This window comes from Pieris brassicae, chromosome 2 (genome assembly GCF_905147105.1).
Source record: "Pieris brassicae chromosome 2, ilPieBrab1.1, whole genome shotgun sequence".
In the NCBI taxonomy this organism is placed as follows: Eukaryota; Metazoa; Arthropoda; class Insecta; order Lepidoptera; family Pieridae; genus Pieris; species Pieris brassicae.
Genome location: NC_059666.1, coordinates 250626 through 267801, shown reverse-complemented (window position 1 = coordinate 267801; position 17176 = coordinate 250626). Strand labels below are relative to the sequence as shown.

General features: G+C 42.7%; 2 protein-coding genes across 2 annotated transcripts; one reads left to right on the top strand and one right to left on the bottom strand.

Moving 5' to 3' along the window:
* The first annotated feature begins 129 nt into the window (after nucleotides 1–129).
* LOC123718283 (viral IAP-associated factor homolog) lies at nucleotides 130–1809 on the top strand. Its single transcript, XM_045674722.1, has 5 exons — nucleotides 130–287; nucleotides 353–485; nucleotides 759–987; nucleotides 1142–1350; nucleotides 1590–1809. Exons 1-5 carry the CDS (start codon nucleotides 282–284, stop codon nucleotides 1700–1702), a joined length of 690 nt encoding a protein of 229 aa, XP_045530678.1. The 5' UTR covers nucleotides 130–281; the 3' UTR covers nucleotides 1703–1809.
* Nucleotides 1810–2037: 228 nt separating this feature from the next.
* LOC123718267 (integrator complex subunit 1) lies at nucleotides 2038–17034 on the bottom strand. Its single transcript, XM_045674720.1, has 37 exons — nucleotides 16744–17034; nucleotides 16491–16663; nucleotides 16006–16275; nucleotides 14396–14531; nucleotides 14108–14201; nucleotides 12018–12153; nucleotides 11570–11775; nucleotides 11321–11483; nucleotides 10943–11089; nucleotides 10470–10667; nucleotides 10164–10310; nucleotides 9908–10080; nucleotides 9511–9663; nucleotides 9168–9330; nucleotides 8885–9090; nucleotides 8604–8802; nucleotides 8445–8515; nucleotides 8161–8341; nucleotides 7943–8080; nucleotides 7606–7789; nucleotides 7406–7497; nucleotides 7194–7336; nucleotides 6953–7119; nucleotides 6538–6713; nucleotides 6288–6473; nucleotides 6014–6158; nucleotides 5748–5881; nucleotides 5549–5668; nucleotides 5344–5465; nucleotides 4690–4822; nucleotides 4198–4386; nucleotides 3779–3963; nucleotides 3487–3663; nucleotides 3230–3394; nucleotides 3020–3146; nucleotides 2744–2915; nucleotides 2038–2353 (listed from the first exon to the last, which is right to left on the bottom strand). Exons 1-37 carry the CDS (start codon nucleotides 16892–16894, stop codon nucleotides 2142–2144), a joined length of 5934 nt encoding a protein of 1977 aa, XP_045530676.1. The 5' UTR covers nucleotides 16895–17034; the 3' UTR covers nucleotides 2038–2141.
* Between the last annotated feature and the right edge of the window lie 142 nt (nucleotides 17035–17176).

Sequence of the window (17176 nt, the reverse complement as noted above, 5' to 3'; positions counted from 1 at the left end):
AAATGGAAAAACAGAGCATAAAATAAAGTACCAAAAATTCATATTGCAAAACCCCATTCATAGCTGTCAAAGTGTCAACTCCATACATACAAGTCATAAAATGACAATATTTGACTGACATAATCATCTTGAAATTTCTATATTCGTTCCCTATACGGAGAGGTGTCAAATTTCTTCCATAATTCCAATACATTATACTTAATTCTGTTTCTTGAATTTTTTAATATTTGTGGTTTAAATAATATATATATAAGAAATTCTGGGAAAAACAAATAATAACAATGCAGGTATGTTAAACTTCAACTAACTTTTTTTGTTGGTAATGTATAGGAGATAATAGAGTTTATTTCAGAATCCAAATGAAGATACAGAGTGGAACGATGTTTTACGTTCAAAAGGAATCTTGCCACAAAAAGAAAAGGAAATATCAGAAGATGAAATTGTTAATATGATTGAGCAGACAATACAGCAGAAACAGGCCGAAAGTAAGTCTTTACGGTCTATTGATCACGAAAAGGTTATGGACACCTGATAATATTTATATTTCTTATATTAAAAATAATCGACTGTTTCTATATATTGGTGTCTCTTACATATTATTAGTAAACAAATTATACATGTTTAGACTTGGGCGATCTATATCATAACCTGTACAAATACAAGTATGCTACTATTTTTATGATTTTAAATACATAATGTATTTATATTTAATTTTGGGTTGTATTTCATTTTTATTTACATTATATAAAAAATTCTAGAGGACAAACAATTATCAGAGCTAGATTTGGATGGCTTGGATGAGCTAGAGGATTCAGAAGACGAGGCTGTAATTGAGGCGTACAGACAGAGAAGAATTGCTGAATTAAAACTTTTAGCTGAGAAACCCAAATTTGGTGAAGTTAGAGAAATCTCAGGACAGGATTATGTACAGGAAGTAAACAAGGCTGGCGAAGGCATTTGGGTTGTTATACATTTATATAAGCAGGGGTAAGTGTATGTAGTATTGTACAGTTTTCTATATTATTTATATTCCTATAGAATCATACTACTATATGATGATATTAAATACTTTTATATAACAATGTCAGGCTAAACATTTGTGAAGTTTTAGTTTTACAAGAACAACTAATATCTCTTCCAGGATCCAGCAATGTGCTCTGCTCAACCAGCACCTAAGAGAATTATCTGCACAATACCCATGTACAAAGTTCTTAAAAGCAATTGCCCAGACATGCATACCAAACTTTCCAGAACGAAATCTGCCCAGTGTCTTTGTGTATTTTGAAGGTGATTTAAAAAAGCAATTTGTGGGCCCACATGAATTAAGAGGCACTTCTTTGACCTGTGATGGTAAGATATAAATGCATTCATAGGTGCTTTTATAACTTGAATTTTAAAAACTTTATTTATACTATTGTATAAAAAAAAAGGTTAGTGTTAAACAAAATAAAAAAAACATCATTGCTTCTCGATTTTACTTAACTGGGTATTGTTTAGTAATTTTATTTAATAAATCATGTTAATGAACATTTATGAAATATTTGCATTTTAATTAGCTAAAAGTGAAGATTTTAAATTTTTATTTTCAGAACTTGAATACTTACTGGGTAAAGTGGGCGCAGTGGATACTAAAATTAAGGAGGACCCAAGACCTAAGATTAAAGATAAACTTTTCGAAGATCTTGGTAACAATGACTGGTGACATCATAGATTTGTTACTTTTTATTGGTCTATTTATTCTGTAAAGTACAGATTTATTTTATTTATATATAATAGATTTACTATTATATTTGCTTAATTAACAAATAAAATAGTTTAAAAATTAAAATGTCTTCTTTTATGTTATAGTGTAGAGATAAAACCACTAACATCACAAATATGTACACATAAAGTAAAAATATCATAAATTTTATATTTTTTTTAATGAAATCATAACATTGTCAAAGAGATTTCCAAGTGTTGCTTATTTATGAAATTCATGTACAAAATATGTATTTATTTAGAAAAGTAATTTAATCTCCAACATTACACAATTTCCAACTGGGCATAATAGGGCATTCTATATGAACTTGGTCATAAACATTTCTGATATCACAATCCTTTATGTCAGGTAGTCACTATGCTTGACTCCAATCGTTAAACTAACAAGCTCTCAGTAAGTTCAAGGCCGACACACATTTAGCCAGACAGGAGTCGACAGGTGCCCTCGAGCGCATTCCTAATTCAAACACTGTGTCTAATAGTTTAGCTCCGTGCTCTTGTATTCCACAAACCAGGTCTGGCAGCTTTTCTAATACGCTCGCCACCACTTCCGGTTGAGGTGACTCCAGGCATTCCAGGATTGCTTGCAGACCTGAAATTAAAATGTTTTATACTATATATATGGCGTTGGCGTGGCGTGGCGCTACAACTACTGCTTTTGGACTCAGGTTTCTGTATCTATTTGGTAAAAATATCTTTCTCTGTTCCGGGCACACGCCGTAGACATTTTCGCTTTAAAACAAGTGGGTGTTAATTGTTCACATAGTAAGAAAACTTTTCTTTCCGGGGTCGAACTTACGACCTTAGGGATGAGGTTTCCTCTCTCGAGCCACTAGACTAATACTACTGGAGATATAATAACTAATATGAGTAATGCAGTAGATATGATCCTATGACACGGAAAAAGATAATAGAGCAGATGGAGATCTATGCTTCATTGTGACGTTGGCACATTTACTATGCGTAGCCGCGTACTCCATACCTGGTCTCGTATCGGGTGCCGCGGGTAAGAGCTTCGCCAGCAGCGACAGCGCAGCGTTCCTGAGCGGAGCGTGCGGCGAAGCGGCGAGCGGTGCGGCGCAACGCAAGATGGCGTCTGCACTGCGAGGACCGCCCCACGCCCCACCTCGTCGTACGCCCCACGCCTCTATCTCCTGTAAATGCGGTTAATGCAAGTCTGATTCTGATGCTTCTGCACATAAAAAATGAAGTCTCTAAAAATTAAAAAATGCATTTGCATATAGAGATAGTTAATGACCTGCAGCAACCACTGTAGTTCGTCGGGCGAGGCGCGCCTCCTTTGCAACGCCGTGAGAGCGTGCGGCGGCGGCGTCACGCTGGAACTCGCTTCTCCGCTCACTACGCCACTCAACGCCGGCTGATTCCTGTGCATTATATATTTCATTGATATAAAATCGTGAAGAGGTGGAGACACTTCGTCAAAACACTAAAAAGTGAATGCACTCACGCGATACCATCCCGATGTTGGTGCATGAGAGAGGCCGCCCTCTGTGGGCGCGCGGCGAGGTAGCGGCGGAGGAGGGCGGCCACTCGGTGGGGCAGGGCCCCGGAGCCGCCACCCCCGCCGCAGACCAGGCTCAGGAAGCACTCCAGGATACCGTGGATCTCTTCGCTACACGGCGGCATCAACTTTTACTTATAATATACATACGTATGTGAAGATGTAATTTATTTCACTAAATGGCTTCGATTTCGAATACGCACCTCGCCGGCGCCGCAAACAGCTCCCTGTCGGGCAGCATCTCCAGCGCCGCCAGCAGATGATGATGGTGCCTGGCCCTCACGCCCCTCAACAAGGCGCCCGCCAGGGGCAGTGCCCGTTCGCCGGCACCCACCACGCGGGACCACACCGCTCGGGCCGCGGCTTCTATGCGCCAAGCCCTGCAACGAAAGGAAAGGATCCCAGTGTTCGCCGAAGCTACAATGGGTGTATAAAAAGATATCCTTCTAAAAGAAGTTCAGTAAGACTTTCATCCTAATCGATGATGTCGCTCACTTCTGCGAGTGTTCCTTCCCGGATTGGTACGTGTTCGGCGCGAGGGCAGTGAGCAAAGTGTGCGAGACTCGATCCGTGGCGCTGGTGGAGGCTCCCGTCGAGAGCCGGGCACCGGGGGCGCCCACTTCTATGGCCGAACCCGGTCTCTCTTCGCATTCACGGAGGAGCTGGAGAATTTTCGGTACCTGAAGAGAAAACGCCCACGCGTATTTATTAGTCCCGGCCAGTTAAGGTGGCATATTTTTGAAGCCGGTTAAAACCTTTGACTGACGAGCACTATGGATAGGATAAATCGGGAGTTTTAATTTTGACAGCAGCTCATATTAGACTAGCTATAAAATGTATAACTTCATTCGTAAATCCGACTGTTTCCGTATGAAATGTGTGACGAAAAATCGTCGATCGCGGTCGAAGCGTACCTTCATATACATGAGCAGCAGCAGCAAGGGATGTCCTTCGCTGGCGGCCAAAGCGGCGGCGAGCAGAGAGTGCGGCTCGCCGCAGCATCGCAGCAGCAGAGACAGACGAGCCTCGATCCGCCGCCGCCCCCCTTCCATCTCCGGCTCCTCCCACGCCTCTTCGCTCACGTAACGGATGAGTACGCCCAGCTTAACAGAATATTCCACTTTCACTCTGGGTTTTATACATTAGAGACAAATAGGACAAATTCTATTACAACAAATATTATGTAAGGACAATTACTTCAGTAAAAGAGTAATTAGAAGCGGTGGCTTAGATAATTTAATTGTCTGTCTTTTGTATATTCGTTCTGATGAGAATGAGTAACGAGAATCGGTCAAAAGCCTAATGGTTCTAAGTTAAACGCTCATGCAATACGCTATTACGCTTAAACTGTTAAATTAAATTAAACAAATATCAAACTCTCTTTGTCTTTCACCGTTGTGCGTTACCTGTTTATGCGTGAGCCTAAGTGTATCTTCAGGCACATAGTGTTTAGGCGTGGCTCGATCGCGACCTTGCCATATTCTCGGGCTGTTCACCAAGGCCTCGGCGAAATCTAAGACGGCACGAGGGGCCCATTTCCTGCATTAGGAAAATATGGCAGACTCAACGAATAACAAAATACTAAACTAAAATAAAATACTTCTAACATTACACCTTATCAGTAATTCGATAGAAAACCAAAACCTTCCCATAACAAATAATGGTCAACGGTCTCTTGAGAATTCGGTCAGAGTTAAACTGAACGAGTCAGGCTTTAACACTAGTGAGTGCTGAATCTCTGCCTTAACCACTCTAAAAACATCTTCATTGTGTATGTGAGGATTTAAAATATGCATATTATAGTAATAACACACACAATACATGTTCCCTTCGTATTAAGGATAACGTTTTTTACTGATAATATCCTCTCATACTAGTTTAGGGCCTTGTCCTAATTCATATCAAGTCACTAATATATTGAGGATGTAAAATTTTGATTTTCTTTGAGAGCTCTTTGAAATAGAAGTTCGATTAACGTTCTAGAAGACGGACTCTCACACAATCCGAAAACGTAACTCGACGTACAATTGACATTGTCATTTGTGCATTGATATACTCACCCGTCGGGCATCAGCAGTTCCGCGAGACAGGCGTGCAGAGTGCGCCACGAAGACCTCTGAGCCATCAGCGTAACGAGCAATGGCCGCCAACTTGCGCCTCCGCTCACGAACATGACGCGCATCTGACGTCATTAATTCGATTTACCAGAATATATATCGCAGTGTAAGTCACTCTTATTAAGAGGCATTGATTGAGACTACTAACGAGCTTAGAGAGGGTCTCCCGGTGGAGCTCGGCGAGCCAGTCCAGCAGTAGGCCGCACCCCAATGTGCCATCGGAAAATATCGACGCAGGCGCGACGGACTGTCCGGGTTCCGCTTTCACCTGTTTAACGTTAAACCAATTTAAAAATTACAACACCACATTTCTTTAAACTAAATTGACGCAATTACACTAAAAATACCGGCGAATTATATTTTCCGTCCTGGTTGTTCTGCAACAGCTGGGTAATAGCGTCCACCACGACTTGCGTGTCCTGGGTTTCGATGATGTGGTTCCCTATGGATTCCAGGGTGCTCGCCGTGGCCGACTCGAAAGCTACGAACAAACCGAAACAATTAAACGGAGATTCCGGCTTATTAGCTGCTGAAAATTGTCAGTTAATCAGAACGTAACTAAAGTAGAAAATATAGACTGAGGCAACAAAATCAAATCAAATCACTTCTATACCAGTGATAATCTGTTCCTTCGTAGCGGCGTTCGGCAGGAGCGGAAGGGGCGTGTCGGGCGTGCGCGCGACTCCCGCACCCGCACGCACCGCTTCGTACGTGGGGCCTCGCACGTACGACATATGGGGCAACAACGCGGCACACACCTGAAGCCAAGACAAAAAAGTGAACCCACACTGGTGTACAGCAGTTAAGAAACGTTCAATGATACGATCGGTTTAACTCTAGTCAAAAAATATCCATTTATCTCAAAGTTATCGTAAGCAAAAATTTACCTCGCCCAGTCCAGCCGGTGCGACGTGAACCAGAGTCCTCACGAGCGGAGCGGAATACGCCGACCGTGACAAAAGCCCGCGTAACGCTTCCGCTCCACTCCCCGCTCCGCTCGCCGCCGCGCGCAGAAACTCGAGCGTACTTCGGGTACACGGACCACCGCCCTGATTGCTCTCTCGGACGATTTGCTACAATATTTACGTGTGTTAATGCGGTGAGACAGTGGACAGAGGAGAGAAAAGAAGTACTTACACTATTCAGCTGAGTGAAGCCAGTGTCCAGGTCTCCGAAGTACAGCTTCGCCCCCGTGAAGATCGAGGCGAGCAGGCCCGTGGCCGATTCCCCGGAGACTCGCGGCGCCGCGGGGGCACACTCCCACGCCTCGGACACTTCTTCCGGGAGAGGGTCTTCCACGAATAGAGTGTCATCTAGATTTGCATAGAAAACGCGTGTAGTCAAGCCAATAAAAACAAAGCAAATGCCTCGGGCGGGCGCCATCTTGACTTTGGACAGTGCGTTCAGGGAACGCAAGACGGTTCTGATCGAGTATTCAGTGGAGAATTGTGGTGATGAGACGTCGATTACAGTGGGAACGGTGCATTGAACCCGCTGCTAGTTATCTATTTAGAAATCAATTCAAATAAAATACGTCGGTGTCATAACTGACCGGAGGGCGGCTGCGGCCTCTGCAGCCTCAAGGCGGCGGCGAAGGCGGCTCCCCCGGTGGCGCCGCGCTGTCGCTGCACGCGCAGCAGTTGCGACATGTAGCCGCGCTCCACGCCCAGGCGGACCACGGCGCCGGCCGGGCAGGCGTCCAGGGAGCTCAACAGGGCGCTATTGCCAAAATATATTTCGTTTAGAGGGATATTCCTTTCGGAGCTGAAGAGGAGGAGCGTGAGACGCGATACCTCATAGACGGCACGGGCATGCCGAAAGTTTGTATGAACAGAGCCAACTTGTGAGCGGGAAGGCCTCGGAGGCCAGCCTCGAGCAGGCCCTGCCGCGCCGATCGCACCATGTGAAGGCGAAGCCAGTCCGGTAGCAGTACGCCCTGCAGCGAAATAAATTATTATCCACGTTTAAGTAGAACTTCACGAACGCCCCGCGAGTAGAGACCTACCTCTTCAGCAGATTCCGCAACAATGGTGTCCGGGGCGTCGGTGCCGACCCACATCGTTTGCAGCCAAGAATACATCTCTTGGTTCACGTCGACTAAAAAGGAAATTATAAATATTGAGAACAATCACACATTGCTTGCCTCATTCTCAAGTTTTTGAAATGGCGTCTCTATTTTATCGCGTCTGGTAGAATCATACATACACACGGACGGTCCGTAGCAGAGCAGTTTTAGATGCGCATGCGCAGTGACCACGTGTAAAATGGCGCGTCGGCCGTTCGACCACTGCAAAGTGACCTTTTCTCCACCGGCCCAGGCGCTCCCGGCGCCTTCGACGCCGTCCTCCGTCGGTTTTTGGGGTTCCGGCTGTTGACCCAGCGTGAGTACCTAGAAATGTAATAGTTTATAGAAGAAACGCCACCACAGATGTACCGTTCTCCTCCTAGCCCGACTCTGAGACTGTTCGACGTTCATTCCAGCTGAAGTGAAAATTAATTTGAACGATGCCAAGATTTATTCGAGCGATGTTTTTTAATCAACCTGTCTGAGATGCGTGTACAGGATGGTGGTGGCGGCGTGCAGGGCGCGATGGTGCGCTCGTTGGTCGCTTCGCCTCTCGGCAGCGGGTAGCACGTGACCTATGACCGTCGTTCGCTCCATTAGCACTTGGCTTAAATCCTGCAGAAACAGAAAGTTACAAGTCACAAGACATTATACATTATTACATAAATTCCCATGATCCAAATAGATTTGCTGACCAGCACGGTATCGGTCAGCTCGTCGGGTGAATTATCTGAACAGTGGTCGGCGAGGAACGCGAGATAGGCCGCCAAATGCTCCGGGATGCACTCGACCAGTAAGGCGGCGCGTATGCGTCGTAAGCCCTCGGCCTTTAAGGCTTCCCAGTGACGTAAAGATGGTAACAGTGGAAGCCAGGATCTGAAAAAAATTGAACATTTTGGAGTTTTATTGTCGAGTTAAATACTCGGTCATGGTCGCAATAAAATTATTATTAATAATTTAGCTTTCAGTTCAGGCTCACTCGGGATTCACGTCGGCATTATAGTCTAACTCCGTAGTCTCATCTGACGAGGACAGGACCAGCTTTAAGCCCTGAAAATACAAAAAAAATAATTATGTATTTTTTTTTAATCGGCGTAAACAAATAGGCAAAAGGTTACCCTTACAACGGATGACTCACCCTCGTAGCGGAAGCCCTAGTGGGCGCGTGCGCATGCGCAAGCCTGTGCATGTAATAGTGCAGCACTGCTCGTGCGCCCTCCTCGGTCTGCAGAGTCCGTCGGACGTGGGCGCAGAGCTCACTCGTCTTGCTCGTCTCGCCCGATCCGCCCGCGCTGCCCGCCGAAAGGAATTCGCAGAGGCATTGCACTGGCAGTACACTGGACGAGCGAATCAATGTTATGAACGTCGCTGAGCTCGAACATCAAAAGTTATATCTTAAGAAATGTTTCGAAGCCAAACCTCAGCTCCAATCGTTCGTGCCGAAGCAACTGATGCAGCCAGGGCATCGCCCGACGGGTCCCGTGACGTTCCACCAACTGGAGGAGCAGCGCCGGTTGCCGACACAGAAGTCTTCCGAGCCGCAGTTGAGAGCTTAACGTCTGAAGCGCTTCGAGGACACCGGCGGGCGGACGCCTCGCCGGCCCCAGGGGCTCCATCAGGGTGAGCTGCGGAGTCACCGGAGGTAAATATCATTATGAAGGTAGAATTCACGTTAAATTGTGTTTCAATTTACGCGCCACACCTGGCTGAGCAGTCTCGAGGAATGTTCGGTGATGGGCAGAGGCAACTTATTGGCGGCGTTGCTGGCGGCCGCCAAGTGGCTCTCCAGTTGCAAGATGGACGCGCGTTCGGTCTCCGTGCGTTCAGTTTCGCCCGGGCCGTTGGTCCACTCTATGGACGGTTTACTGAAAATAAACTTTACATTACTAAATACCGCGAGAACAGAAGATAATTTCATTTCCAAAAGTTAACCCGAATAAAGAAATATTCAGTCGGATCTGATGAAGGAGCAGTCTCCCTAAGGAACTCCTTTCTATGTGCGCAATAAGTACCCGCAAATACACATTATCAATGAGCTGGCTCACCCGGTTATACAGCATTCGATGAGCGCTCTCAGAGTGGGATAAGTGGTGGCGGCTCTTTCGGCGAACTGATGAGGATTGTGGGCCGCGAGCATCGTCAGAACGAGCCACCCTCGCCAATAGAGCGCCGTAATCGCCAACGACGGGGCTGTGTACCTTCGAATAGATATATCACATACACGAGGAGTCCTAAGTTTTCGAATCTTATAACAAGAGCGGTCACAATTTTTGTCCACCTCTTGGAATTTACTGGAAGAAAATAAAACTAAACGAACGAAACACTTTAGCCTAATTTGTTATTCCCGACTACTTCTGGTGTTCTCTCTGGAAAATCTTCCAAGGTTAGAAATAAACTACTCGCGGCGGCGGTCACGGGACCCTCGGGTCGGAGAAGTCATACCCGGCGGGCAGCGTGATGTTATCCGGTGGATGGAATTGACATAGCTGGAATATGTAGTCGGCGATCTCCAACTTGTCTACTTGCAGAGGCCCATCCTCCGGAGGCAAAGCGCAAGCTCGACGCACCAATTGCTCCAGAAGCTCGAACACCTCCGCCGGGGATACGGGGATTTCCTAAAATTATATATATATCATTGAAATGTCTATCGAGACGTACATACAAGCACTCGCGTATACGAGCGCATACGCGTACGTACTTTGGAAAGGCCGATGAATATAAGTCTCAGTATGGTGTGCTGCGACAGAGGCGCTTCGCAGCAGAGCCGGTAGGTGAGGGCGCGCTCGGACTCGGGGGGCCAGTTGTCCACTTTGCTGTAAGTTTCCGCCGACTCCACGAACATTATCTGCAAATTATCACTTTCAAATATGTTTTCCGTTTTTAATTAATGAGCGAAAGGGACTCGATAAGAGAAATGACTCTGTAGTCTTTTCTCTTGGTGTAATTTTACTAAAAATGTGATTTACACTTTAGCCGCTCAAGAAGTCTACAAATACTGCATCACCTTGTTCAGCGCGTGCTGATAGTCGTGGCGTTGAGGGCGGTACACCCCCACGGCGGTGTCCAACAGCCAAGCCAGCGCCTGCTGCTGCAACGCGGCCAAGTTGGCGCGGTAGTCGGGGCAGTGGGCGCGTTGAGTCGCCGTCACCAAGCAGCAGCAGCAGAACAAGTCTGCCAGGGAAGAGAACGCCCGCTCGCGGATCTGCGTCACACACGACACGTAAAGATTTTACATAACTCACTCTTAGACAAAAATATGCCCTTGAGATTAATACAATAACATTTATTTAACGTATCGGTAGACATCAATTTAGAAGCGTTCATAGACAAAATCGATCTGCCGTAATTCGAAAAGCTTATACTTAATATAATAAATTGCAAGTTTAAGAAGCTATGCCATATTTTTCTTATTTTTTTTAGGTTGGGATATCTGAAGGATAATCGCATTATGGATTATCATTCGATCAATATCATTACTTCTTGCGGGGGATCATGCGGCGGCGGATGCGCAAGCGCATGAGCGAGAGGCAACAAGGCCTGGGCGTCGGAGCGAGCGGCGCGTATACATTCGCGAGTCAGCGCACGTAGTGGACGCAGGTAATCTTCCGTACGCAGCAGAAGCTCCTGAAATTAACAAAAACAATTTTAACCAAACCATGAACCTCATTAAATTTATACAAAGTTAAGAAAAATACTGGAGGCTTATGTAGTGTGGAGTGTTGAGTTCGGTGTCAAACGATAGACAGCAGCTGCAAAACGGTTCCAGATGAGATAGATTCTACTATTCCACTTTTACAAAACGGTTGCCTGTGGTCATCTGACCTAACGTTTACGTTTTAAGAATGTTTAGTATACCTGATAAGTATCAGCCATGGCAGCGGGCACGAGTTGCGGCTGCGCATGAATGAGTGCAGCCAGAACGGCCATATTGTTCGGCGAACGTACGTTTGATAACTCGTTGTAGATCGTGTGGGTCACCACACTGCGTAATAGCGCCGGGCTCTCCGATACCATCTCCCTGAAAAGAGTATAATAAATACATATATTAGAAGACTCGAAATGAGTGTCGATTAAAAATACGACATATATGTAAAAAATCGTCACCTAAGACACGCTTGGTAGGCGCTCTGCAGCGGCTTGGTCTTGAGTCGCATCCGAGCGAGTTGCGCTAAGACTTCGTGGTCCCGCGGTGCGCTCGGTCCGGATGCGCACGCGTTGGCGCACACGTACGCGAGTAGCTCCTGCGCCGCTCGCCACGTCTTGCCCGAATGTAGCCATCCTTCTAAACGGGAGGCCGCTATCATTCGAATCTAAGGCAACGGTAGACATCTTTGTTAGACTAAACTAACGAATTTTATCATCACCGAAGATACATTTTTGGCATGTTTTACAGATATTCGCCATCAAGTTACTTTCACTGGTGGGCCTTCACCGTGCTAGCCGAAACATTTTAATTATTGTACTAAACTAAAAAAATCACGCACTATAATACTAGAATATCGAGATAGAGATATTCAAAGTAAAAATTATATTATAGTCCCGCGCAACATACCTCGGGGAATCCACAAGTCGCGGACAATAATTTTAGGAAACCCTTGCCCATCGCATCGGGCGCGGCTCGCCTCTGTATCTGCTCCTTGATAGCCTCCAGCACGAGTGCCTCCACACTCTCATAGCTACTGGAATACCTGGGAGACGAACTGCTATTATATGCATTCCTTAATTATTCATAAAAACCTAGCACCAGGATATCTTAAATAAAAACTAACCACACAAAATAGTGCTCTTTAATTGACCAACGGTTTAGGTTTAACGGAGGCGTGTAAAATAGAAAGAGTGTTATCGTCAATCACGCATCCAAAAACAACTCTCAGGTGTAAGTTAAACCATTGCAGTCTTCTCCGGCATAACGTTTTCTTATCTTCTTCGATGACGGCGATGACGCGTCGAACGAATGGATTCGCAACAAATAAAACACACGTTGCGAATCCATTCGTCCTGGGCGAAACCCGCCGCTCTCTTCTCTTGCAGTGCATTTAAAAATATTTCCATAGATAAATTCGATTTAATATATAGTATCACGTAGTGTTTAATATTCACATTCCCTTCACGTTTTGTCTTCATCTGTAACTCAACAGGCGCCTTTAACGACGATGCCGATATAGTAGCCCATTTTAAATTATCTTTTGTCACTCGATCAATGGTTTTCTCACAAAGAAGAGTATATAAGCGTATAGCAGATCGTTACACCTGGAAATCTCGACGAAGTCAGCTCAAAAAAAAATTAAGATTTTTTAAACAGTCTCGTAGCTGAGTATAGTGTTATTATCAAAGACGATTGAATTACTGTACGACTAATCATTACAGTGGAAAAGCCGTAACTCTCGTGGTAATTACAAATTTTGACAATGGATGTCATAATCAATAGCAAAATAAGAAATTATAACCTAATTATTTGAAATGTTAAGAAAAATTCGTCCTACGCACTGACGCCTAGGCGAAGTTGCCAATCGTTCAATAGCAACGGCCGAATGAAAGAACGGCAACATTTCGAATGTTATAACGGTGTGGGGACAACTGTCGACGTGTGAAAATTACGAGTCGCGAGTCAGTTGTCTCCGGGCCCCGGTTGCGCTTAGACGAGTGTTAAGCAATAAATATCAGTCACGTAATTACTCGTTTAATTTAATCCTGGCCCATAGGGAGATGAAAACTCAACAACGGTATAGGACCGCACTTATTATTCAAACGCTACCTGAATGCTATGCTATGCATCACTAGTGAGCTATCGTAGATCAATTTACAAACCTAAATCAAATTCTATTATATATTTTAAGAAAAATGTATGTCTTAATATAACTGTTGTTTGATGAAAATACTTTAAGATCACGTCAACGCTCGACTGTTCGCGTAGACGTACGGAGAAGGCGCTTCTCAGACGCATGATCGACGCATCCGTTGCTATGATCCCGCCTGACTCGCTTAGATTTAAGTATAGCACCATCTAGCAGCAAGTACTGGGTGATATTGATTATGCCTGTCTGTCTTTTTAGTGTACAAACACTGATTTGTTTTAATGCTTCTCACCGATACCTATTTTATAGATTTCATGAAATATATTTCATCCGAAATATGATATTTACAAAATCCTAATTGCACTAGATTGTTCATGTTAAGACTCAGCAATTATGGACTCCAATAATATCATTGATAGCTGCTTGGAAGTGTCTCCATCCTACTATAGCCAGAATTTTTTGTATATTTACTTTAATGTAAACATTACTGGTCTATTACTTTAACTGTCTTAGGTATTATTATATTGCTTCAGTGTAGTGTAATTTAGGCTCCGTACGTAAAGGTTGAATTTGAAATTCAATCGGAAGAAATTGCTTAGAATTGCGTAGAAAACGCTGGTATATGGAGGAGGTATTCGATATCGACATTGCGTTACTTATCTGCTTGACACCTCTTTACTCCGTGAATTATTCACACCTCCAGTTGAGGTTAATACATATTATATACACAAATATATTAAACAAGATCGTTTTTATACGTCACAATATTCGTTCACCTATCTACAAATAACGTAATCGTTGTTTACTTAGTTAGTGTATTGCAATACCAAAGTTTACTTTAATTTACCTGGGAAAGACGGTATACTCTAGCTCAGTGTTGTCCACATCATCTTCTGTACTCCCCATCAACGGCGAGCCAGACCCTGATGGGGACATTGTTCCTACAAGTAACCATATTTATAGCATAAATAATAGAATACTAAAAAGTTTTTGTATTTATATATATAACATAAATACCCTCTATTAAATTTAACATACAATGCTGCATAGATGGAAATGTACAGAGAGAACTTTAGATTTTCCTGCGAATAAATGTGAAATTTTTGTATGCAATAAGCAATTAGCGTTAACTCACCCAAAGTACTCTCGGTGGGTATAAGATGTGGAGGCGGTTGTTTCGTGCTGAACGCCGTAACAATATTTTCCACCAGACATTTGCACCAGGAACAATCAACCCACCACCTCTCATTGAGAGCGTCATCCAGGTATACCTGTTAATCACAAAATTAAAAACCAATTTCGTTACTGTCGAAGTTGCCGTAATATAAACGAAATCACTTGAAAAGCATATTTTAAATATATGGTACAAATATTACATGTTTTATTTTGACTTCACAACAACGAAACAAAATTGGTATATACGCCGTTCGAACGCAGATGACAAATGTATCGAATTCACCGGTTTGGTGCAACTTTATATTACCATCGCAATCGATACACGCATGCGATCTAGAAACAGTATAACCCTAGGACAGCCTAACTACTTGGGGCTGGACGTAGCTCATGAACATATGTATTTATTGAGCTTTGACGACACACGGCGGCAATTTAGCGTTATCGAACAGAAAAGGAAGTATACAGTCGGGTCTCGATAATTTGACACTCGTTAATTTTATTCTCTCAATTATTTGACTTTTTTGCGGTTTTTAAAATTACTCGATAAATTGTATAACATTTAATGTTAATTAGTCCCTTCGGAAATTTGAAGTTGAAGGTATCTTGTTAAGCAACATACGATAATTTTAAATTCAAGCTGCCCTACTCTATAATTTGACGTGTTTAGCATAGCAGACCTATCGTTTGTTTACATACAAATTACGAATTCGACAGCCCGGACTCCCAAAAAAACCAATAATTATACAACTACTTTATTAATAAACTTATAATTAAGTTACAAAAACTACATCCGTTAACGATGCTTGATACGAATATATTACTAACATGTTTTATTGAATTAAAATGCGATAAATGCTGAAACAGCAGAATGATTCCTCGAATCCGGCACGATCATACACGTGCCGCGACGTCAGCGATCTTCTTTAGGGTACCGTATGTAATTTATCTATCTAAAATATCTATCTACCCTATGCATATTCCCTGGGAACCGACACGAATAACGTTTACTTCGCAGCTTCCACAACTATCGTAAATTCTTTGGACAATGAAAGACTGAAGTCAAACAAAAATTAGGAACGTCTTCTCGAATTTTTTTTTTGCGAATAATTGTTTTCAATTGTTAATCACAATAATAATATAAAAGAAAAAGCAATCATCCCCCGCGTCTATCTATCTCTCTGTTCCTGATACACTCAAAAACTAATTCACAGAATTTATTGTGGTTAACGTCAATATCTAGCATGATTTAGTTATATTATATAACTTTCCATGGTTTATGGGTCAAGGCTGCCCATACGGGGCAAGTTATTAAATAATTCCAAATTTGGAAGGATAAATAAACTGTATCAATTTATTTGGATAACACAGCTAAAATTTCATGTAAATATGATACCAGTAATACATAGAGGATTGTACAAATAATGATTTAATAATATGACAACAAATTTATTTTCTATTTCAAACTATATTTAGCTTAAAGTAAAGTTTAAAACACATTCTTGTAGTCATTATGTGAAAACTTTGAATACGGAAATATTTTCATTAAGCCCTTTGAATAGCTAATCTTACCTTTATAAATGTATCTGGCCAGTTGTTACTATCTTTATGCCCTGCATACAGCATATTACAAGCTAAAACAAACACTAGCGGATTGCCTTTACTCTTAAATGCTGCTCCTTGTTCCCTCTTCAGCAATGTACAAAGTGTTTGAGTAACAGTCTCGTGAGCAAACATATTGGGACGAATCTTCGTTAAATATAACATGCCCATACATAGTATTGGATCAGGCTTCGACCGTTGGGACTTTAAGAGGCGAATAGAGCCTGTTAAAAGACCAAGCTGAAAAGACACTATGAATTAATATACTATCAATAATTAATTATTTTTGTACAATTAAACAAGTTAACTTAATTAATGCCATTAGGAAAACTAAAGTAATTTTGTATATTAAAATAAAAATGATAATCCTATAAGGAAATCATATATTTCTTAACATTTTACACTTGTGAATTTTCAAATCTGTTACCAGTATATCTCAAATATGTAATACTCACAAGTTTGTCTGAATTATGTGTATCAAGAGCTTGAAGGACATTAGGAACCAAGTCAACAGGATCTATCTCGAGTGAAGTTGTTGATACTGATTCTGCAGGAGAACCTATCCGAGATCTCTTACTTGGCGGTTGGCTCCCAAATCCTGTGCTGTCTCGTTTCCTTTCCACAGCACCTAAATTCATATAAAATATGATAGTGTTACAAAACACAATTATTTTGGAACAGTATGCTAATCTGGCTCTTATAGCTTACCACTAGTGGAAGGCTTATGTATGCTTCGTTTCTCTGAGTCTCGCGAGACTACCACAGTCGACTTGCTACCCAACGCAAATATATCCTGAGGATGTTGTGGAGCCTTGCTTTTACCCCCACGACCGGCTGAAGACATTTTACCACGCTCCATTGTAGTAAGTACGTATTTTACTTCTTATATTCAACTCACTTCAGTTCACTTGATATTTACTGATTGAACATTATGTATAATATAAACATGAATTTTAAATAATAATAAGATTATTTGGTATAATAAAAGTTTATTTTGACTTTTATTCAACTGCGAACCACAGACTAATTAGATTTTTTTTAACATGAATTATACGTCAAGTAGCAGGCATGACATTAGACTGACAAATCATGAGTCACTACAATCAGAAAGTCGAGTGGTAATGTCTAATGTCTATTTATT

Bases quoted from the DNA above. Each gene is read 5' to 3' on its own strand.
- LOC123718283 (XM_045674722.1), top strand. The intron at 486-758 runs GTAAGTCTTTAC...AAAAAATTCTAG, and splicing joins ACAGCAGAAACAGGCCGAAA to AGGACAAACAATTATCAGAG. The intron at 988-1,141 runs GTAAGTGTATGT...TATCTCTTCCAG, and splicing joins ATACATTTATATAAGCAGGG to GATCCAGCAATGTGCTCTGC.
- LOC123718267 (XM_045674720.1), bottom strand. From the start codon at position 16,894: ATGGAGCGTGGTAAAATGTCTTCAGCCGGTCGTGGGGGTAAAAGCAAG. The intron at 14,202-14,395 runs GTGAGTTAACGC...GGTTACTTGTAG, and splicing joins ACCCACCGAGAGTACTTTGG to GAACAATGTCCCCATCAGGG. The intron at 12,154-14,107 runs GTAAATTAAAGT...TTCGTCTCCCAG, and splicing joins GAGTATACCGTCTTTCCCAG to GTATTCCAGTAGCTATGAGA.